This window comes from Myotis daubentonii, chromosome 1 (assembly GCF_963259705.1).
Source record: "Myotis daubentonii chromosome 1, mMyoDau2.1, whole genome shotgun sequence".
Classification (NCBI taxonomy): Eukaryota; Metazoa; Chordata; class Mammalia; order Chiroptera; family Vespertilionidae; genus Myotis; species Myotis daubentonii.
The window spans coordinates 221,528,273-221,549,697 of record NC_081840.1 but is presented as its reverse complement, the minus strand read 5'-3'; the positions used below and the strand labels follow the sequence as shown (position 1 = coordinate 221,549,697).

General features: G+C 40.9%; 1 protein-coding gene across 1 annotated transcript in view; it reads right to left on the bottom strand.

Annotated features, from left to right (window-relative positions):
* ADGRA3 (adhesion G protein-coupled receptor A3) overlaps positions 1-21,425 on the bottom strand; it is a 117,179-nt gene that overhangs the window by 49,917 nt on the left and 45,837 nt on the right. Inside the window, exons 5-10 of the mRNA XM_059674384.1 lie at positions 19,884-19,955; positions 16,432-16,592; positions 13,946-14,159; positions 7,433-7,597; positions 3,681-3,882; positions 2,372-2,527 (exon numbers count right to left, since the gene is read on the bottom strand). Coding sequence (XP_059530367.1) covers positions 2,372-2,527; positions 3,681-3,882; positions 7,433-7,597; positions 13,946-14,159; positions 16,432-16,592; positions 19,884-19,955 — 970 coding nt within the window. The remainder of the gene's footprint in view (positions 1-2,371; positions 2,528-3,680; positions 3,883-7,432; positions 7,598-13,945; positions 14,160-16,431; positions 16,593-19,883; positions 19,956-21,425) is intronic.

Below are 21,425 nucleotides of genomic sequence, written 5' to 3'. Positions count from 1 at the left end.
TTGAAATTTCAAGCAAGTCCCTAGGACAGTCCTGCATTTCTCCAGGACATTACCAAAGGAATTAAGCAACTTAACACACAATCTGGGTGACTACAGCTTATGCAGAAGAAGGAACAGAGGGGGCTGTGTGGGGAAGAAAAATCTGGAAAGCCAGCCACAGGCAGCCCTGGCTAACCCTAAAGGATATCATGTAGAGCGAAGGTGCCTTCTCACAGGAAGGCTATGCTCTATCATATCCCTTTGCTTCCAAGAACTGACCGTTCACCTCCAGTCCTCTCAATGAAAGGTCACTAACAGAGTGTAAGTTTCTCAATGACAATTTTCAACACGGAAAGTGTATTTATTTAGTTCAAATACAGCCAACATAAACAGGTGTTAAAAAAGATTCAAGTCGAGGAGAACCAAGATGGCGGCATAGGTTAACGCCGGAGTTTGCTGCTTTGAACAACTACTTCAAAAGTGAAACTAAAACACGGAACGGACATCACCCAGAACCACAGGAACGCTGGCTGAGTGGAAGTCCTACAACTAGGAGGAAAGAGAAACGCACACGGCCACTCAGAGGAGGCGCAGTGCTGAAGTCAAATTCTGAGGTGTGGAGTGCGCGGAGCGGGCTGGCGGCGGAGGGCGCGGTTGTTGTTTTCAATCGGGAGGGAGTCGCAGACTCTGAGCACCAGATCCGGGCGAGTCTTTAGGGACCCAGACTCAAACGGGAGAAGCGGGACTGTCTGGCTTCGGTCAGAGCGAGTGCAGCTTTCTCTCCGAGCTTTGCAGCGGGTGCTGGGACTCAGAGAGGCAGAGCCCCTGGGGACAGGACTGAGAGCCGCCAAAACTGCTCTCTCCGGCCCACCCTGTTGATCCTGTGCGACCCGCCCCGCCCAAGCCCTGCACAGAGGCATTTGCCGGATAGCCTCAGGCAAAGGCTAGATTAGCACCTCCCTAGAGGACAGAAGTTCTCTCACTGCTGACACAGCTGATTCTCATAGCCACTTGGCCTGGAGGTCAAACCCTCCCTGGAATTAGCTACAACAATCAAGATTTAACTATAAGACTTCGAACAAAAACCACTAGGGGGTACACCAAGGAAGTATAACAAAATGCGGAGACAAAGAAACAGGACAAAATTGTCAATGGAAGATATAGAGTTCAGAACCACACTTTTAAGGTCTCTCAAGAACTGTTTAGAAGCTGTCGATAAACTTAATGAGATCTACACGAAAACTAATAAGACCCTCGATCTTATATTGGGGAACCAACGAGAAATTAAGCATACACGGACTGAAATAACGAATATTATACAGACGCCCGACAACAGACCAGAGGAGCGCAAGAATCAAGTCAATGATTTGAAATGCGAGGAAGCAAAAAACATCCAACCGGAAAAGCAAAATGAAAAAAGAATCCAAAAATGCGAGGATAGTGTAAGGAGCCTCTGGGACAGCTTCAAGCGTACCAACATCAGAATTATAGGGGTGCCAGAAGATGAGAGAGAGCAAGATATTGAAAACCTATTTGAAGAAATAATGACAGAAAACTTCCCCCACCTGGTGAAAGAAATGGACTTACAGGTCCAAGAAGCGCGGAGAACCCCAAACAAAAGGAATCCAAAGAGGACCACACCAAGACACATCATAATTAAAATGCCAAGAGCAAAAGATAAAGAGAGAATCTTAAAAACAGCAAGAGAAAGAAACTCAGTTACCTACAAGGGAATACCCATACGACTGTCAGCTGATTTCTCAACAGAAACTTTGCAGGCCAGAAGGGAGTGGCAAGAAATATTCAAAGTGATGAATACCAAGAACCTACAACCAAGATTACTTTATCCAGCAAAGCTATCATTCAGAATTGAAGGTCAGATAAAGAGCTTCACAGATAAGGAAAAGCTAAAGGAGTTCATCACCACCAAACCAGGATTATATGAAATGCTGAAAGGTATCCTTTAAGAAGAGGAAGAGGAAGAAAAAGGTAAAGATACACATTATGAACAACAAATATGCATCTATCAACAAGTGAATCTAAGAATCAAGTGAATAAATAATCTGATGAACAGAATGAACTGTTGATTATAATAGAATCAGGGACATAGAAAGGGAATGGACTGACTATTCTTGGGGGGGAAAGGGGTGTGGGAGATGTGGGAAGAGACTGGACAAAAATCGTGCACCTATGGATGAGGACAGTGGGTGGGGAGTGAGGGCGGAGGGTGGGGCGGGAACTGGGAGGAGGGGAGTTATGGGGGGAAAAAAAGAGGAACAAATGTAATGATCTGAACAATAAAGATTTAATTTAAAAAAAAAAAAAAAAAAAGATTCAAGTCTATCACGTGACCACTTGTTGACTTGCTAACGACTTGGAACTAGAAAAATACCTCTTTTGATTTTTCCTCTTTGGTAAATCTTCCAAATTTTTCTATCATTTCAGCCACAAATATGACATCCATCTTGTCAGAAAAGTTGGCTGCTTCCACGGTGTAAGCCAGTAACTGCCTGGCTGTGGCCACAGCGTTGGTAATATTGAGAGGCATCTACATCAAAAAGGTAAGAAGAAGCACTTAGCAAATGGATGAACAAAATTTTGGACATTTTTCTTTGCATTTCATAACATTGCAATGCATTCACATTACATCATTTGCTCACTATAACCTCCTTTACATGCTTATTCAAACTTTAGAAAATGAAATTTTAGTGGAAACAAACCTGAGTGCAATGTTTTGAAAACTTAGAATGAAATGTAATACATAAGACTCCACCAGGTAAACATGCTGCACCGTCTCTTGGTCTCTGTTTATCCAAATTCTACACAAATACAACCCCAATTGCTTAGTGAGCCCTTTCCTGAGAATTCCAGCTGGGAGAACCAATGCCGCCCCACACGGGAGTATGAGTTACTGACTTACTTGTCTGTATCTCCAAGCACTCACTGCCAGTGACCTTTTACATTCATTCATTCATTCATTCATTTATTGACTTAAACATGACTCGGCACCAATCATTGCAAAAAGGGTATACTGGTGCTAAGGATCATAAGAAAATGTGTAACAGAAACTATCTTCCAAGTGCTTATAATCTGGTTTGGTTTAAAAAGATGCGTAGAACCCTGGTTGGGTGGCTCAGTTGGTTGGAGCATCGTCCAGTACACCAAAGGGTTGCAGGTTCAATCCCCAGTTGGGGAGCACATGGGAGGCAACCAATCAGTTTCTCTATCACGTCGATTTTTTTCCCTCTCTCTCCCTTCCTCTCACTCTCTGATCAATAAAAACATATTCTCAGGTGAGGATATAAAAAAAAGGTGGATAGAAGTAAAGACAGGAAAAGGAACCTGAGTGGTACACGTATGACAAGGGGTCACTTGTGACAAAGGGACTATAGAAAGGAACCCAAGAGTTGGCTCCCCAGGTGGATGTGAAGGATGGTTGGGATTTTGTCTGGTGGGCAGAGATGATAAAGGTATTCAGACAAAGGCGCAATGTCAGGTGGTATCAGGAAAGAGTGACGCCACAGAGGGCCTTGCTCACCAGTTGAGAAGAGGAGACCTTATTCCAAAAAACAGATCCGTCAACTGAAGTATGATCACCAAGTCCTTATGACTCATTCATAGGTAACCAAGAGACCTTACGTGTAAGGTTTGAACACCATGCTCTATCAGCAACCTCAGCGAACAGCAGGCTTTCCAGTTACCTGGTTAAACATATAAAGGACTCTAGTGACATCGTTCGCATACTGGCAGCGAGAATAGTCGTCATCTGCCCAAAAGCCGCCTCGGTCACATCTGCGCCAAGCCTTCCTCTCATCCTGCGGGCTCCCCGGATAGATCCCACTGCCATGGGTATTCCGCGTGCACTGTAGGTAGGCGGTGATGCCCGCCAACGTCCTGGGCCACCTGGGCATGAGGGCAAAACAGTGTAAGAAACCCACACGGCCACAGAGGAGGAAAACCCAGGAAGAGAACATGCCACATACAATCATAGGGGGAAAATCAAGAAGAAGAAACAAACAAAACTCCTTTAAGATTAAAGACCCGGCCCAGCCAGTGTGGCTCAGTGGTTGAGTGCCAACCTATGAACCAGGAGGTCACAGTTCAATTCCTGATCGGAGCACATGCCCGGGTGTGGGCTCGATCCCCAGGGAGGGGCGTGCAGGAGGCAGCCGATCAATGATTCTCTCTCATCATTGATGTTTCTATCTCTCTCTCCCTCTCCCTTCCCCTCTGAAATCAATAAAAATATATACTTTTTAAAAAGAATAAAGACCCAAATTACTTTTTTAAAGATTCACATGACCTAAACAGTTTAAAGCTAACAGCCAAGTATATTTTAAAAGCATAACAGAATAGGATATTTTCATAAAATATTCTAAAAGTTGCTATAAACATAGGGAAATTGTATCTTGTGCAGCAAAAAAGAAAAATGGTGCAACAACGAGTTTTGCGTTTGTTTTTAATTACTATTAAAATATTGTTGACCTATATAACCATGAGGAACCTTCTCCAGGATAATGAGAATGTGGCCTTTTGCAGAAGCAGAGCTAGCATATGCTCAGAACAGAGTTCCCATGACAGGGCCAGGACTGCCGTCCCTGGAAAGGCCTGCATGCAACACTGACCCCTCAGTGGCAAGTGGAGTCTAGGAATTTGGAACCAAGAGAGTGCCCGGGAACAGTTAGCTGGTAAGGGCAGCTCACTGTGGCTAGACTCCTGGCACGAGCAGTTGGGTTATGCAGAACACCTGCTTTCTTCCTGGGAGTCTGAAGCTTTATGTGCCTACATGACCAGCAGTGAGAGTTCTGGGTGCTGAGACTCCAATGGGCTTCCCCGGGCAGAAACACTGCTAGAGGTTGTTGCCTTTTCATGGCTGGAGAGGGAGTAGACTCTGCGTGAGCCCCATGGGAGGGAGAGAGGAGGAGCCTGCACGTGGGTCCCTGTGACATTGCTGTGCACCTTACTACATCACCATAGTGCACCTTAGCTGTCACTGCAACTATATGTTGAGTCCTGTAGGCCTTCTAGCAAATTTGCCTGGGAGAAGCCCCTCCCTATGCAAGTGACTAGGTCACACAAACTGGGCTGGGAAAATCTTTGTTATCTGAGCTCCATTTCTCTAAAACTGGCAATGAAATTGAACATAGTTAATAAAAGTTAGAGCTGACCGGCAACACAGGAACTGCTAAATTATACCCGTCACAAAAAATATAATTCATCATCAAAATTGGCATAAATAGCCCTAACTGGTTTGGCTCAGTAGATAGAGCGTCGGCCTGTGGACTGAAAGGTCCCAGGTTCGATTCCGGTCAAGGGCATGCACCTTGGTTGCGGGCACATCCCTAGTGGGAGGTGTGCAGGAGGCAGCTGATCGCTGTTTGTCTCTCATCGATGTTTCTAGCTCTCTATCCCTCTCCCTTCCTCTCTGTAAAAAATCAATGAAATATATATATTTTTTTAAAATTGGCATAAATAGATCAAGCAACCCTAAACTAAATTCTTACAAATGCAGTGGAAGTTTAAATGCTAATACCTTAAGGCATGTCAAAAGATGAGTAATTCATTAATCAGCTGAATGATTAGATTTCTCTTCTATTTTTAAAAATATAAAATACTCAAACACTATAAGTAAAAATAGAAAATCCACCATAAACAGAAAACTATTATAATTATTTAACGAAATATTTTGACTATAACAAAATTAACAAATGTTATCTATTTTACTTTAATATAAGTATTATAGATTAACAGTTAATCAATATAAAGGACCTATCCACTAGCAATAATAAATACTGACTTCCACATATTCATGTCAAGAAGATTTAAAAAAAGACAATTTTTAAAAAAGCAATGAAGAATTAGCTCAGCTAAAGATGTTGTTATGGCTTCTTTACCTTGGACTTGAAAGACTAACACCAAAGGATTTTCTTATCCTTAAAAATTGGGCTGTACACGAAGGAGACAGCAGTGGTATCAATCACAAACAATACAAACTGGCACTCACAATCTTCACACTGCTTTTAAAAGCAACATATTCCCCTTCATTTATATCGACTACAAATTCAGTATTAGAATCCTGAACATAAAGGACATTGAGTAAATAATAAATTTAAGGATGTTTTCAAGCAACTTTTTAAAAGTAAACGAGTCTAAGGTAAAAGTTGTTACCTCTCACAAATTCTAAACTTTCTAAAAAAATTAAAAAAACTAACACAATAGTTATCAGGAAATTTAATTTGCAGTCTTTTAGTTGTTCTGCTCATGTTAACTGAGTCCAATACCAATGGCTCCCAAGTTTCAGGCCGTCCAATAGCTTTCATTTCCCAAAGATTTACCTATTGGCAATAATGAATGCCAATTTCCATACACTCAGGTTAAGGAAAATTAAAAAAAAAAAAAGGAACAAAAAACACAAATCCAATTTCCTCCCCCATTTCATTCTTCTGGCAGCTAAGCAAGAACAAAATGGGGGAGGGAAATTGGATGTGTTTCTCCTAATTATAGTTCCACTTAACTGCCAGTAGTTAAAAGGGACTTAGTAATATAAAAGTTTGCAAAGCTTTGCGGGGGTGAGGGGGAAGATACTATTCGTTTGAATTCTGTACTTTAGAATTTCCAAAATGTTTCCCTAACATAGAAATAGTTCTTAACTTTTTCAATAAAACCACCTGTTAAAAATGAACATCTCTAGCTCTACTTTCAGGACTCATAAATCAACAGATTTGAGAAAAAGTTCAGGCCATTTGTATTTTTATCTTTGTAAATGATTCTTAAATCATTGTTCTTCTAAAGTGTAGTCCTTAGCTATATAAGAATATATAGATATAGATATAGATATAGATATAGATATAGATATAGATATAGATATAGATATAGATAGATATAGGTATGGTATAGGTATAGGTATAGGTATAGGTATAGGGTAGATGTAGGTGTAGGTGTAGGTATAGGTATAGGTATAGTATGAGTATGGGTATGATATAGTATAGGTATAGGTATATTATGGGTATGGTATAGGTATAGGTATGGTGTAGGTGTAGGTGAAGGTATGGGTATGGGTATGGGTATGAGTATAGGTATCGTATAGGTATTGTATAGGTATAGGTATAGGTATAGGTATCGTATAGGTATAGGTAGATATATCTATATTCCCCATTTATATACACTGAGTGGCCAGATTATTATGACCACCTGACATTTGTAGGCAAATTAGCTATAATTTCATGCTGAAGTTGCTAGAGGGCCAGACCATTATAAATAGGGAAGCAGGTTGTTTACCACGACAGTATAAGTGATTTTTTTCTGAAGATATGGGTAAACAATATAATTTAACAGCCTTTGAATGTAAATGTACATATACATTTCTCCAATATTCTTACTGAGAATAGGAGACAAATTATGTGCCTTTGAGGATAAAAAGGGACATGGGGCAAGTCACTTTCACGCCACTGACCTGAAGTCACCTTTGTTGTTTACCACCCTCTCGGGAGGACAGTACTGTGCAGAGCTTTCTAACACGACAATATCGACAGTTCGTGTGTTGTTTCCGCGCTTGGTCTGGACATGACAGCCCCAATTTCCAGTTGATCCAGCCTGAATATTAGAAATGGTTAGGGCACTGCATGAAGAAAGATTTTAAAAAGAGAGAAAATATGGTCAGGCAAGAAGGGAAACAACCTGGGCTTCGATCACTCATTTAGCAAATACGCCTGAATGCACATTGTGGGCCACGCGCTTTTAGATTAAAACACATTTTAAAAATGTCCCTCCATTTAAGGACTTGAGCAGCAAGTCAGGACAAGCAGGTTAAGAGACTTAAATACGAGGACAAGGGTGATAACAGAAGTAGGAATAAGGTGCAATGGTACATAATGCCTGAGACTTCTTCCAGAAAAAGGGAGAGCAGGGCACAGCAGGGAGGGGGAACAGCAAGTGCAAAGGCAGAAACATCGCGGCACATTCCAAAGCAAAACCAACATCTACCTTCTCACTGATTCTAAGGAAAAGATTCAAGCATGAACAAAGAAGATTCATATTTTAAAGTATGTAATTATGAAAACATTTAAGGTAAAATAGTATGGAAAAAGGGTTATACAAGAAATAACTTGCTAAGTCTCTAAAAAGAGGTAGCAAATCACTAATTAATGGCTTAACAAAAGCAGTTTCCATATAAAGGTATACTTTAATTTTCAAAACGGCTACATATCTCAACAGTTATCAGGAAATTTGATTTGCAAGATGAAGTCACAATTCTCTAATACAAAACCTATTCATTAAATAGCAAATGTCAGAACATTTAATTAACCTTTACTCCCCACCCCCACAGGACAAATTAAGCTTTGCTTCTAAGTAGATACAAATGATAAGTAATTAGACATAAAGTATCATTGAAGTAGCTTACAAAATTATGTCTTGGAGTTTAATACACATTTTTCCAGTCTCTTAAGTCATCAATGGCTACACAACAACAAATGTTCTAATGAAGACTTTGAGGCACTATTATTCTGAATCAAAGACAATGTCCTCTTTACTATCAGTAAATAAGTCAATACACTGTAATTAATAGATTCCCAGATAAAGTGACACAAATGAGTCTGGCATTAAATTTAAGTAACCAGAAAGTTTATCACACTATCTGTTCATATGACTCTACTGAACTAGGAAGAAGTGTATAAAAGAATTGGCAATCTGGGATCTAATAGGTTCCCAAACCTTCTTGGTTCACAGCCCTTTCACTGACCAGGTTACTTTCTCATGGCGCAGTTTCCATTACCAAGTATCCAAGCTGTGCATCTAGGTCCTAATAATGTGCCGGGAGCCGGTCCATCCTTGCTGTTTCAAGGGACCTGGCATATATGGCATACGGTTCTTAATATGTTTGCTCACCTTCTTGGCGCTGTATTTTAACCAAGGTCACCTCTCCGAGAAAGGTTGAATCCCCAGGTAGGGATTTTCCCCTGAAGTTAGGGAGGGAATAAAACCCCTCAACTAAGTGCCAGGTGGGTAATTAATCACTTTAACTACTCGCAATCATGCTTAAACTACATAATCTTTTCTCCCTGGAATGGAGATAAGAAACGCCCTAACCTTTGTAATAGACATTGATAGGATTGAATCAACTGGTATAAATACAGTTGTAACAAGACAGAAACACTCAGAACTCCACACAGAACTTAGAACACAGAATTCAGAAGACAGTGAGAGACAGAACTTAGAACACAGAGCCAAGAAGAGAGAACCTACAGACAGAAGAACTTCGCTGGCGAGAGCATGCCGGAGGACCCTGGACCGGGACTGGCCTCGGAGCCTGGAGGCGGAGCCTGGCGAGAGAGCATGGCAGGGGATCCTGGACTGAACCTGACTGCGGAGATTGGCAGGAGAGCCTGACTAGAACCTAGTGACTGAACCTGACTGGAGAACCTGAGCAGAACCTCTCTGGAGATCCAGACCAGAACTTGGCTGGAGATCCGGGCTAGAGATCCTGGCTGGGCTGCTGATCAACTGAACGCTGTCTCCGTGTCCTTCCTTCTTCGCCGACTCCGTCTACACCTTTGGGGACCCCTGGACCCGCTGGGGTTGACCCCGGCAACTGGCGCCCGAACAGGGACCCCTAGGTAAGCGCCCCACACTCGGGACGGATAGGACTCCACCATAGGAAAAGGGTGGATAGTCTTCGCCGACTCCGTCCACACCTTTGGGAACCCCTGGAAAAGGATTCCCCTAGGTAAGCCCCGCCCCATTGAGAACCCCCACACTCGGGACGGATAGGACTCCACCAGGGTGCTACAGACCCCCCTATAGAGGGTAAGTAGGGTAAGAAGGTGGATAGTACAGAACTTAGATTGAGAAGATGTGCCATACTGAGTCCAAAGAAAGAAGACTGTATTGATTCTTAGATTGAGAAGGTGTGCCATACTGAGTCCAAAGAAAGAAGACTCTGTATTGATCTTTAGATTAAGAAGATGTGCCATACTGAGTCTAAAGAAATAAGACTCTGTATTGATCTTTTAACACATATGCTTGCTAGCAGAGGAATTAAGGTTACTCCCAGTCAGACAGAACATTTTATACAAGAAATACGTCCATGCTTTTCTGAGGAAGGAAAGGTAAATGTAATGGCATGGGCCCAAGGGTAGGCCCAAGGAGCCTTATCCTTAACCCCACTGCAGCCTTTCTACCCTGGGAAAGTGCAGGATTGGCAAGCTCTCCCTGGGATGATAGATCAGGACTCAGGTAATAGCGGAAAGCACCAATCCTACTCTTAAAATGGATTTAAGAGAGCATTTGAGGTTTTTCTTTTTAATGCTTGCTTTTAAAAAATAAAAAAGGGGGAATTTGCCGGGAGCCGGTCCATCCTGCTGTTTCAAGGGACCTGGCATATATGGCATACGGTTCTTAATATGTTTGCTCACCTTCTTGGCGCTGTGTTTTAACCAAGGTCACCTCTCCGAGAAAGGTTGAATCCCCAGGTAGGGATTTTCCCCTGAAGTTAGGGAGGGAATAAAACCCCTCAACTAAGTGCCAGGCGGGTAATTAATCACTTTAACTACTCGCAATCATGCTTAAACTACATAATCTTTTCTCCCTGGAATGGAGATAAGAAACGCCCTAACCTTTGTAATAGAGATTGATAGGATTGAATCAACTGGTATAAATACAGTTGTAACAAGACAGAAACACTCAGAACTTCAGACAGAACTTAGAACACAGGGCTTGGAAGACAGGACCAAGAGAGACAGAGCCTAGGCACAGAACCTACACAGAACGTTCTCTAGAGACAGAAGAACTTCGCTGGAGAGAGCATGCCGGAGGATCCTGGAGAGGGACTGGCCTCGGAGCCTAGAGACAGAGCCTAGCGGGAGAACATGGCAAGGGATCCTGGACTGAACCTGACTACAGAGATTGGCAGGAGAACCTGACTGGAACCTGGACACTGAACCTGACTGGAGAGCCTGGACAGAACCTGGCTGGAGAACCTAGCGAGGGAACATGGCTACAGAACCTCGCTGGAGATCCGAAGCAGAACCTCTCTGGAGATCGAGACCAGAACTTGGCTGGAGATCCTGGCTAGGCTGCTGATCAACTGAACACTGTCTCCGTGTCATTCCTTCTTCGCCGACTCCGTCTACGCCTTTGGGGACCCCTGGACCCGCTGGGGCTGGACCTCGGCAATAATGTACTAGCCATTTGAAAAAATACTACACATCAATTTGGAAGAAACATTTCATTCTTAAATAACAACTATACCTAATGGCCTGTGTGTACCTGTCGGGCATTATACAATTAATCAAACATCAGAATGATATACTTATTTCTTGTTCCACAGTGATTTTTCATTTGGTACTTGCTTTGTAGCAAAGTAATGGACAAAAACCCTACATCCCAAAGTATGACACTAGCAAAAGGAACTCAGCATGACTTAATGGTGACAGCATAACTGCCTGGAGCTGGTAGCTGTGTGGTGTATGACAAATGCTGAGTATCGCTATTCTTCCTCAGAAACCTAACATACCCCTGGCATCCCTGTAAACTCATATGGTGTCCTGGGTACCTTACACACCTGCTGGGAGCAATGGTCCTAATATATTTTGTAAATATTTCTTAAGATAACTTTTAGCCATAACTATAACATCTAAAACCAATCACTGGAATTAAATTTTCAGACATCCTCAAGGCAGCACGCTTGGAATGTAAGAAAAAAAGGCAGCTTCAATTTCATCTTTGAGGAAAATGAGAAATTCTCAGTCTTACCAATCAAGGATCAATAACATGAGGAGACCAATGAAGAATGAACAGGTGTCTCAGGGACCAATTCAATAACCATATTTCCTTTTCCTACAACTTCTTATTCTTCTGAGCTAACCCTGGGTAAAGGATTTCTCGGTCTTCACGCGAAAGATTTTCACTTTAGTCAAGTGTCCCTGCCAACAAAAATATTAGGCAAGGCTGCTATCCTTAGCATATTTCTGTACTTCCTGAAAGAATTTCAAATAAGGTATGATTTGTAAAAATAATCATATTAATCTAGTTATTTTACAATCATCAAAATTAAGGGTTCTACATTAATCAAAGTTCTTTCCTTTAGAAAAGGGGCCCCTGTATTTTTAAAACTCTACTGTTGTAACATATGCCAATTTTGGTCCATTCATATAGTCACTGCTTACAATGCACAACTGATGAGTTTTAACATACGTATACATGTATGAAATTTATCAGCACAGTAAAAACAACGTGACAACCAGTCTTCTCACTGGGACTAACATACTGCTTCTAACGAAGGAACTCTGCTTCTGCGGAAGACAGCTCCTATCAGACCACCCTCTCTGCAGTTTAGTTACGAGCTCTCAACAAACAAAATGACAACTCTCTGAATACACTTACTGACACAAAGCAAGCAGAAACCAGAGAGGAGCCGACACTAGGAAAAAGGCATTGGCCCTGGGGAGTAATCATAAAATTGTTTTTAATGGCTTCTGTCCAAGGACATGCCCTCCTCAAATATAAATTCACAATCCGACGTGTTGAAAAATCACAGGACAAAGGTAGAAAGGAGCCTGGCTTTAGGCCCAAATGTCTGCATATAAAATCTACCCAGATCTCTAGCTGACCCCTCACCTACACACAGATAGGGTAGATGCACACAGATATCAGCAGCTGCCTGTCACAGAAAGGGGTTTGGATTCAGCCAAGCTAAATGCTTGAGGAAACAAAAAATCAGCTCCCTTCATATGAACAGAACAAAATCTGGAGTCAAGGGTCAAACTTTTTCTTCAAAGGCCAAGAAGCAAAATTGAGGATATTATATAGTTACTTCTGTAACAATTAAATATGTAACCATTTAAAATTATTTTTAGCTCACAGGCCCAGCAGGCCAGATTTAGTCCAGAGGTTATAGATGACTGACTTCTCTATAGTGAATCATTCGCAATGTCCAGGAAATAATCCAACATTACTAGACATATAAATAATATGTATTTTTTCAAATAGAAAAATATAAGCCATAGTCAAAAGAAAAGTAGTCAGTGATGATCCCAAGATGACCCAGACGTTAGAACTGCCTGGAAAGGATTTAAAAGCATCTGCTATAAATACGTTAAAAGACATAAATGAAAATATGCTTCTAATAATCAGATAGGAAATCTCAGTAGAGAACCAAATTATAAAATAGAATAGTCTACCCCACAATTCCAAGACATGAATTTCAACTAAGAGACCCTTCAGTTTCTGATAATTTTTTCATGTGACTCCTATAGGTCTGTTGTGATACTACCCTAGGGTGACCCAGCAGAGTTTAGAAACTGCAGATCTACTCTTTGAAAATTCAAGCAGAATTCTAAAATTCCTACTAAGAAATTGATAGGAAGGAAAGAAGGAGTCAGAAAGAGAGAGAAAATCCAATGTCTACAGATAAAGATTTTACTAAAGTAAAATATATTGTGCATAATAATATCATATATATGTTTACTCTGCTTTTTACACTTTAAAAAGTTCATTTGAATTAAGTATTTTGGTGCTCATACCAGTCATAGGGTTAACAAGACAGGTGATATATTCTTTTATACCAGTGGGGTAGATAAAGGAAGTATCTTAAAATGTAGCATTAATCATAAAACAGTGAAAATTAGGTGATTCCTAAAAGTGAAACTCTGAGCTTAGCAGCAGGAATTAGGTAGAAATTAAGTTTGACACTACAAGTTTACAGTATTCCTCCTAAAACTTGAAAAAAAATGTCTCTAATTTTTCAACAGTGTTTCTCTTTTATCCTATACCCCCCCCCCAAAAAAAAAAACTGGATGGAAAGAAAGCTATTTAATTTTACAAGATGAGTAACAATCAGGAAACCAGATGTCTGCATTTTTAAATGCAAAAAAGATAAAGTATTGATTCAAACTCCAACTAAACATTACAATTCTCAAACAATAAATAAAATCCACAGAAAACAGTTTCTGACTTTAAAAAGGTTTACCTTGCAATCAACGAGCAGTTGTGAATCATGTTCTTCTCAACAAAGATACCTTGCGATTCATCAGTTTCAACGATCCGCCCATCCTGATACCATAACACTTGCATGTCCTGGTCAATATACGAAGCCATACACTGGAAGGGAAGGCTGTCCCCTTCAAACACGACTTGACGGTGAGATGGAGTCATGTAGAAAGAGGGTAATTCAAGGGGAGGATCTAGAGACAGTAAAACAAACTCAGTAAACAAATGCAATACTATATGCAGGCTCCAGAATGAAAAGTTACGGAAATTCTAATTAAAAATTTAACAATGGAAAAACAAACATTCCTCAACAATGACACATTAATACTAGCACAAACAAGGCTGCTCCTGAGATAAGTGGGTCCCAGACGAAAACGAATTTGGCAAAATGAAAATGAAAACATTTCGTAATCAGTTCTGACTTTTAGAGTGGTTCCTTTCTGGTGGTATCACGACAACGAGATGACCACAGGAGCAGTACTAAAAGAGCAAATTGTAGCCCTAGCCGGTTTGGCTCAGTGGAAAGAGTGTTGGCCCTCAGACCGAGGGTCCTGGGTTCAATTCTGGTCAAGGGCACGTACCTAGGTTGCAGGTGTACTCCCTGGCCCTGGTCGGGGCATCTGCTGGAGGCAATGTGTCTCTCTCACATCAATGTTTCTCTCTCACTCTGTCTCCCCTCCTCCCTTTCACTCTCTCTAAAAATCAATGGAAAAATATCCTCGGGTGAGGATCAACAAAAATAAATAAGTAAGTAAGTAAATAAATAAATAATCTATGTATATCAAAACCTAAGCAACCTGCTGACCGGCCAGTAGCTATGACGCACACTGCAGAGCTGCGGTGACCTGGCATCTGCAGTTGTCAGGTGGCACACCTGGAACCAGAGAGGAGGGAGCCCAATTCCGGGGTGGTCACCCGAGAACCGCCATCTCTCAGCAATCCAGGACCCCTCGGGGGATGTCGGAAAGCTGGTTTTGGCCCAGTCACTGCAGGCCAGGCTGAGGGACCCCACTGGTGCACGAATCCATGCACTGGGCCTCTAGTAATAAATAAAAGAACAAATTGTAAAATGATACTTAACTTTGGAGAAGGAAAATAGTGATAAAAAAATGCTGATATAGATACAATTAAAAATATCTTTTGGAGACTATATTACCTTTGATTAAACCACTGGTTTCTGGTTATAAAAGTAATGCATATTCATTGCAGAAAATTTAGAACATTTAAAGAAAAAGGAGGGAAAATCTTTTAAGATTTCACATATTATAATCACATTTTAAGAGCTGATATATTTCCTTTCATTCAGGAAAACAAAAGGGAAAAATTATAAATATATATGAAAAAATGCATGCAAAAATCATGCGCTTATTAAAAGCCTTTAAAATACTTGGTCTATTGTCTGACACAACAATTCTACTTTTAGTAGTTTACCCAAAAGGAAAATTGTATGTATGCAAAAATGTACGGAAGGAAATTAATCCTGGTACTGTTTATGGAGTGAGAAATTATTAACAAACCAAATATACAGTAATAAGGAAGTTGTCAAGTTACAGCTACATTTATATAATGGATTGGTATGCATCTATTTTATATGATGAGGAAATAAGTTTACATGATTTCAAGTTAAAAAAGGTTACAAGAGCATGAAAATATGATATTTTGGTCAAAGCCTAGGATAAAAGAGCAGAAGACAATACATCAACGTATCGCTGGGAGTGATAAAAATGCAGCATGGGTTTTGTTTGATGCTTTTAGTTGTTTCCTTTATTGAGGTATAATTAACAAAGTTATAAAATATTTGAAGTGTACATCATGATGATTTGACATACATATACATTATTTATTTTCATGAATCTTAATTTTTTCCCAATGAGCACATCGCATCTGTGAAACAACAGTAAAAATGATAATAAAGAGAAAATGAAAAAAATGATAGGATTGTTTGTTTCCAAACACAAAGACTAAGTTGAAATCTCCTCCTATCACCTTAGGACTGTTTTTTTGTTTGATGTGTATTTTTTTTTTTTCATTTAACACACATTTCTTAGGAATACACCTTTACATACAAAATTACTGGATGAAAATGTATCAACTACTTAAGAGCACTGATAGGTTTTGCCAAACTATACTTAAAAAGGCTGTATCAATTCACGCCCCCACCAACAAACAGGGATTGCATCCTGAGATTTTATTACTATCAACAAATCCCTAATTTGTCAACTGAGAGAAAATCTGAAGGTCTCTGCTATTCTTTGAAATTGGTTTCCATAAAGCTGTTCAGAGCCTAAGAACCTTAAGTTCCAACCGAGCTGACTTAATTGTTGGCATCAACGAAATATTGAATCCACGAAGATTAACGGCGGCATTCAGTTCCATCAACACGTAAAGGGAATTTTACAGTTCGTCAAGGAAAACGTGGTGGCAGGTAAGTTAGAGTAAATGCTCTGTGCTTTCTTTCCCGCTTACCGCATGTCAGCAGCTCCTGCCTCACGCCCGTGACCGGCTGGGCCTGCAGGGATTTCGGGTAAACGCACCGCGTGTCCCGCACAGTGATGTTCCTCTCCTTCACCCAGCGATGCATCCACAGGATGTTACAATCACACAGAAGGTACTCGGTCTGAAATTCTCTGCAGCGACCATAATACAGATTGGAGATTACGGTGAATAAAAGGAAACAGCACTTCGGTTTTACGCTGGCTCAGGCTCTGGGTGGTGCATTCACCTTTAGCACACCGGTGACCGCCGCCATCCACTGGATATGGTCTCCTCTCCAGGGATCTGACCTGCAGAGGGTCTGACTCCAGCACGGCCGCCCACAGATCTAGGGACTCACGCTGCTTTCAACCCAAATTGCTACTTGAACAAAATCTATGCATCAGCCCTCACCTATGCGATAAACTCCATAAACCCAGGGTTTTGGAATACCAAAGCCCCATCCTTTCTGCCTATCAAAGGCTTACCAATTCATCTTAAAACATGTAGCACTAATACTGCCTTGTCACCCTAACTGGTTTGGCTCAGTGGATAGAGCGTCAGCCTGCAGACTCAAGGGTCTCAGGTTCGATTCCGGCCAAGGGCATGTACCTAGGATGCGGGCACATACCCAGTAGGGAGTGTGCAGGAAGCAGCTGATCGATGTTTCTCTCTCATCGATGTTTCTAACTCTCCATCCCTCTCCCTTCCTCTCTGTAAAAAATCAATAAAATATATTTTAAAAAAATACTGTCTCGTGAAGCCGCTCCAAGTTTCCCAGCCATCACCTCCATGTTCTTGGCTAAGTGCCTGCCAAGTGTCCTGTGAATTGGGGCAGCAAAAGCAATATATGATGGTTTCACCCGGTCATACTCATCGGCTAACTGGAGAGTAAGCCCCTCAAGGATGGGGTCCATTTCTGACACTTGCTGCTATGTGCCAAGGGATACCGTAATCATTTACAAACTTAAGGGATTCACACTCAAACCCGTCAAAAAGGTAAGATTTAATATGAAAGGAAACAGAAAATTGCATTTTTAAAAAATACATTTTTATTGATTTCAGAGAAGGGAGAGGAAAAGAGAGATAAAAAAAAAAAAAAAAGATCAATGATGAAAGAGAATCACTGATTGGTTGCCTCCTGCAACCTGGGCATGTGCCCTGACCTTGAATCGAACCGTGACCTGCAGGTACACTGGTCAACGCTTAACCACTGAGCATCACTGGCCAAGCAAGAATTATCTTCATATGTGGCAAAAAGTGTTATAATTTGGCACTTGGTTGTAAGAAACCAAGAGAGGACATATATAGCTTGTACATTAGTGCAATAATTTCTTGAGTATTTTTATATGAAGCACTAGATATTCATGAGCCGTGAGTCTCACTAAGTCCAGATAATAAAAGTTGTCCTCTGCTAACCTGGAGGGCATTATGTAACGGGGGAACAAATATAAATATAACTAAACGAGTGTGCCACATGGTCTGTACAAATAAATCGACACAGTGCAAAGGGCAAATATAACCACTTGTGCTTCTAACACAGACTGTGCGTTGGCACAGGCTTTGTCTCAGGTTTGGCAATAAAAAAGGAGGGGTGGGGGTGGGGGGAGCTGGGACAACAAAAGCAAAGAGAAAGTAACTTTTAAAAAAGTAGCCAAAGAATGACTGGACTGATTTCTAATTCCTAATCGCCAGCCTCTGGTCACTTTCTAAAACTACCAAGTGAAAACACTGGCGATTTAACCCAATTTGGGGATGAAAAGTCTTCCCACATTCCTGCTACCCAAGGTCTCAAGAGCCAGATTATTCTTTGCAGTTCTTATTTCCTAAACTTCACAGTAATGACTGACTTGAACATCACTAACGATGCCCAAAGGAGGTGTTTTCCTTAAAAAGCAGCTCTGGATGAGAAGAGACCCGATGGAGTCTGGTCTAATGTGACCCTAGGAGGATCCACCTATGACCACCACGGGAGGTGGGGCCAGATGGATGGCTCACCTGCTAGCTGCACCCCAGTGAAGGTACTTCATGAGGTTTAAATGATAGGTTTAGACAAGCAGAGGCGAGGCGAAGGGAAGGGTAGAGGTGGGGAAAGAAAGAAAGGGAGGAGAGGAGCCCTACCGGGTTTGGCTCAGTGGATAGAGCGTAGGCCTGGGGGTCCTGCTGACTCCGGTTAAGGGCACATACCTCAGTTGCAGGCTCCTTCCTGGCCCAGGCCCTGGTCAGGGCTGATGCAGGAGGCAACCAGTTGATGTGGACGCATGTCTCTTACATTGATGTTTCTCCTGCCTTTCCCTCTCTTTCCATTCTCTCTAAAAATCAATGGAAAAACATCCTCGAGTGAGGACTGAAAAAAGAAAAAAGGGAAGAGAGGAGAAGGGAAGGAAGAAAAAGAAAAGAATTCAGCATATATAGAACAGAGGCACTGGGTAGGGAAGACGATGTAGCATGGGAAAAGAGGCTCAATCTCATGAGCGATATGTAACAAAAATCTGAAAAACATTACCTTTAACTGTGAGTCTGACAGAAATGATCATAACTGAATGTTTAAAACATATTAAGGTTTATCTGGAAATACAGTTACTTTCAAAAGTATTATTTGTAATATCTCGCAGCTAAAAAACTTTTTTTGTGGGGAAATTCAATCAATTCTAAAAATACAGAGAACTGTGTAAATATGATCTTATATTGACTTCATAAAGCAGATAGATATTCTACATTAACACTCCTAGAAATGTAATATGTTGTGAATTCCGTAGGTGAAGAGGTTATAGGATCAAATTAAATCTCTGAAGTACAAACGATTCTGAAGCACAAATCCTACCGAGGGAGGAATACTTTGCACTTAGGGGATTTAATCAGTCAAAGAACAAAATGTTTTCTAATTTGAAAACGAAGTCAAAGAGAAAGAATTACCAATGTATTACCTTGAAATACAGATTTCACATATAATATTCTAAAGAGAAAATGGTTGCCCCCATCTGAAATGTATTATACTATGGTTTACAGTATGGTTTTCTTTTCTTTTTTTTAAATATATTGTATTGGTTTTTTACAGAGAGGAAGGGAGAGGGATAGAGAGTTAGAAACATCGATGAGAGAGAAACATCAATCAGCTGCCTCCTGCACACCCCCTACTGGGGATATGCCCGCAACCAAGGTACATGCCCTTGACCGGAATCGAACCTGGGACCCTTCAGTCCACAGGCTGACACTCTATCCACTGAGCCAAATCGGTTAGGGCAGTTTTTCAATGTGAATGCAAGCTCTCAAGAAAGATTCTAATTTCTGCAAATATCACAAGATTTTCCCATGAACTCTCTTAAACCATACAATAACTGTTTTAATTTTCGAAACCTAAGATATATATATATATATATATACATATAGAGAGAGAGAGAGAGAGAGAGAGAGAGAGAGAGAGAAGAAAAAAAATTCTTACTTACAAAGATCGTAATGAGCCAAGATAATCGAAAGTCCCTTGAGATAATGAAGAAAACAAATTCCCGGAAAGGTTTCTGGGGGAAAAAAGGAAATGATTTCACTTAAAAAAATACTAACAAAGATATCTTTGTGTACTATTTCATATTTCCTAAAGTGCCCTATAATCACGAAATATTACAAAGAATGTATAAAAGTTGTTTTAAATCTTATAAAGAGAGAACAATTAGCAAATATTTCTCCAAGGCTATAAAAGAAAATTGCTCTTAACCTCGTATAAAGCAGTAAATATTTAAACATTATTTCTGTTAGATAAGATTTTTCTATAAAATATCAGGTGAGCCTGGAGGATACCTCACTAAACCAGATCTTTAGGCATGCTGTCATTGAAACTAGAATTACTCTGTATCATTTAAGAAAGCAAAAATTCTAAAATACAAAAGAAAAAGTATGGCCGGAATGATTAGCAGCAACTCACAGTAACTGAGTAAAAACATCAGCAAAGTGGAAAGAGTGCAGGGTTTAAAATGAAAGATTCAGTGTTGGCCTTTTCGCTTGCTTTTGCTTGTACCAGGTGGCTTTCATGACTGCCTTCACCCTTGCAGCATTGTATATGGATTAAAACCCAAACACCCCAGGCTACAATCTGAGTAGTATGTTATACCCACAATGATTCTTCCAGGTTTGACTATGAACCCCAGCAGGGGAGGGGACCAGTGTGTTTTATTTATTGGGGTACCTCTGGCAGCTAGTAACATGCTGAGGTATACAGTAGGTGCTCAATGGTGGTGGCTGACTGCTCAGGATGTGGAGCCCATGTGCAGAAGGTTTCTGCCACTCAAAGGGACCGAGGGCTCTGGGAGAATGGCAGCATGATCCACCCACCATAAGATCTGTTCTGTGTCTGTTGTGGTATCCACAACAGATATAATTTAGACCTGGAGTTCTCAAGGAAGAAGTCCTAGGACCTCCCAGGAGGCCTTTGGAGTCTGGGTTGAATGTGTCAAGTGGGGGAGAAGATGATGATGGGGCACATGGATTCCCCAGTGGGGGGAGGAAGAGAATTGATCTGGGAGAGATCAGCTGTTCCCATGACACGTGCAGCAATGAGTTCCTGCTGACTTGGTATTACACAAATGACAATCCTTTGCCAAAGAATATATAATGAACTTCAATCAGAACCTCACTGGATGGGGTTTAATAAATGTCTCTGGATGTAAAAAGTTGGGTAAAATGATTCTGATCCTCACAGAATTGCCTAGGAACTAAGAAAAGCAAGCAAATAAAAAAGAATACCTGCAAATTAAAAGAACAATGAAGGTGCCTTTTTCCTTTGGGGCCTACAAGAGTGGATACCCGAATGGGAATTCTGCAGGTCACAGGCACGATTCAAATGGTCATTTTACTCCTAATACCACTTGCCTTCTCCTTAACAAATAGACCTCGCTCTTATTTCCACCTCATTTGCTCGGCTTCTTTTCCTTTTTAAAGATCCAAATGTCTCCAACCTTTGGGTCATAAACTGAAGTTTTACCTCTTCCAAAAAA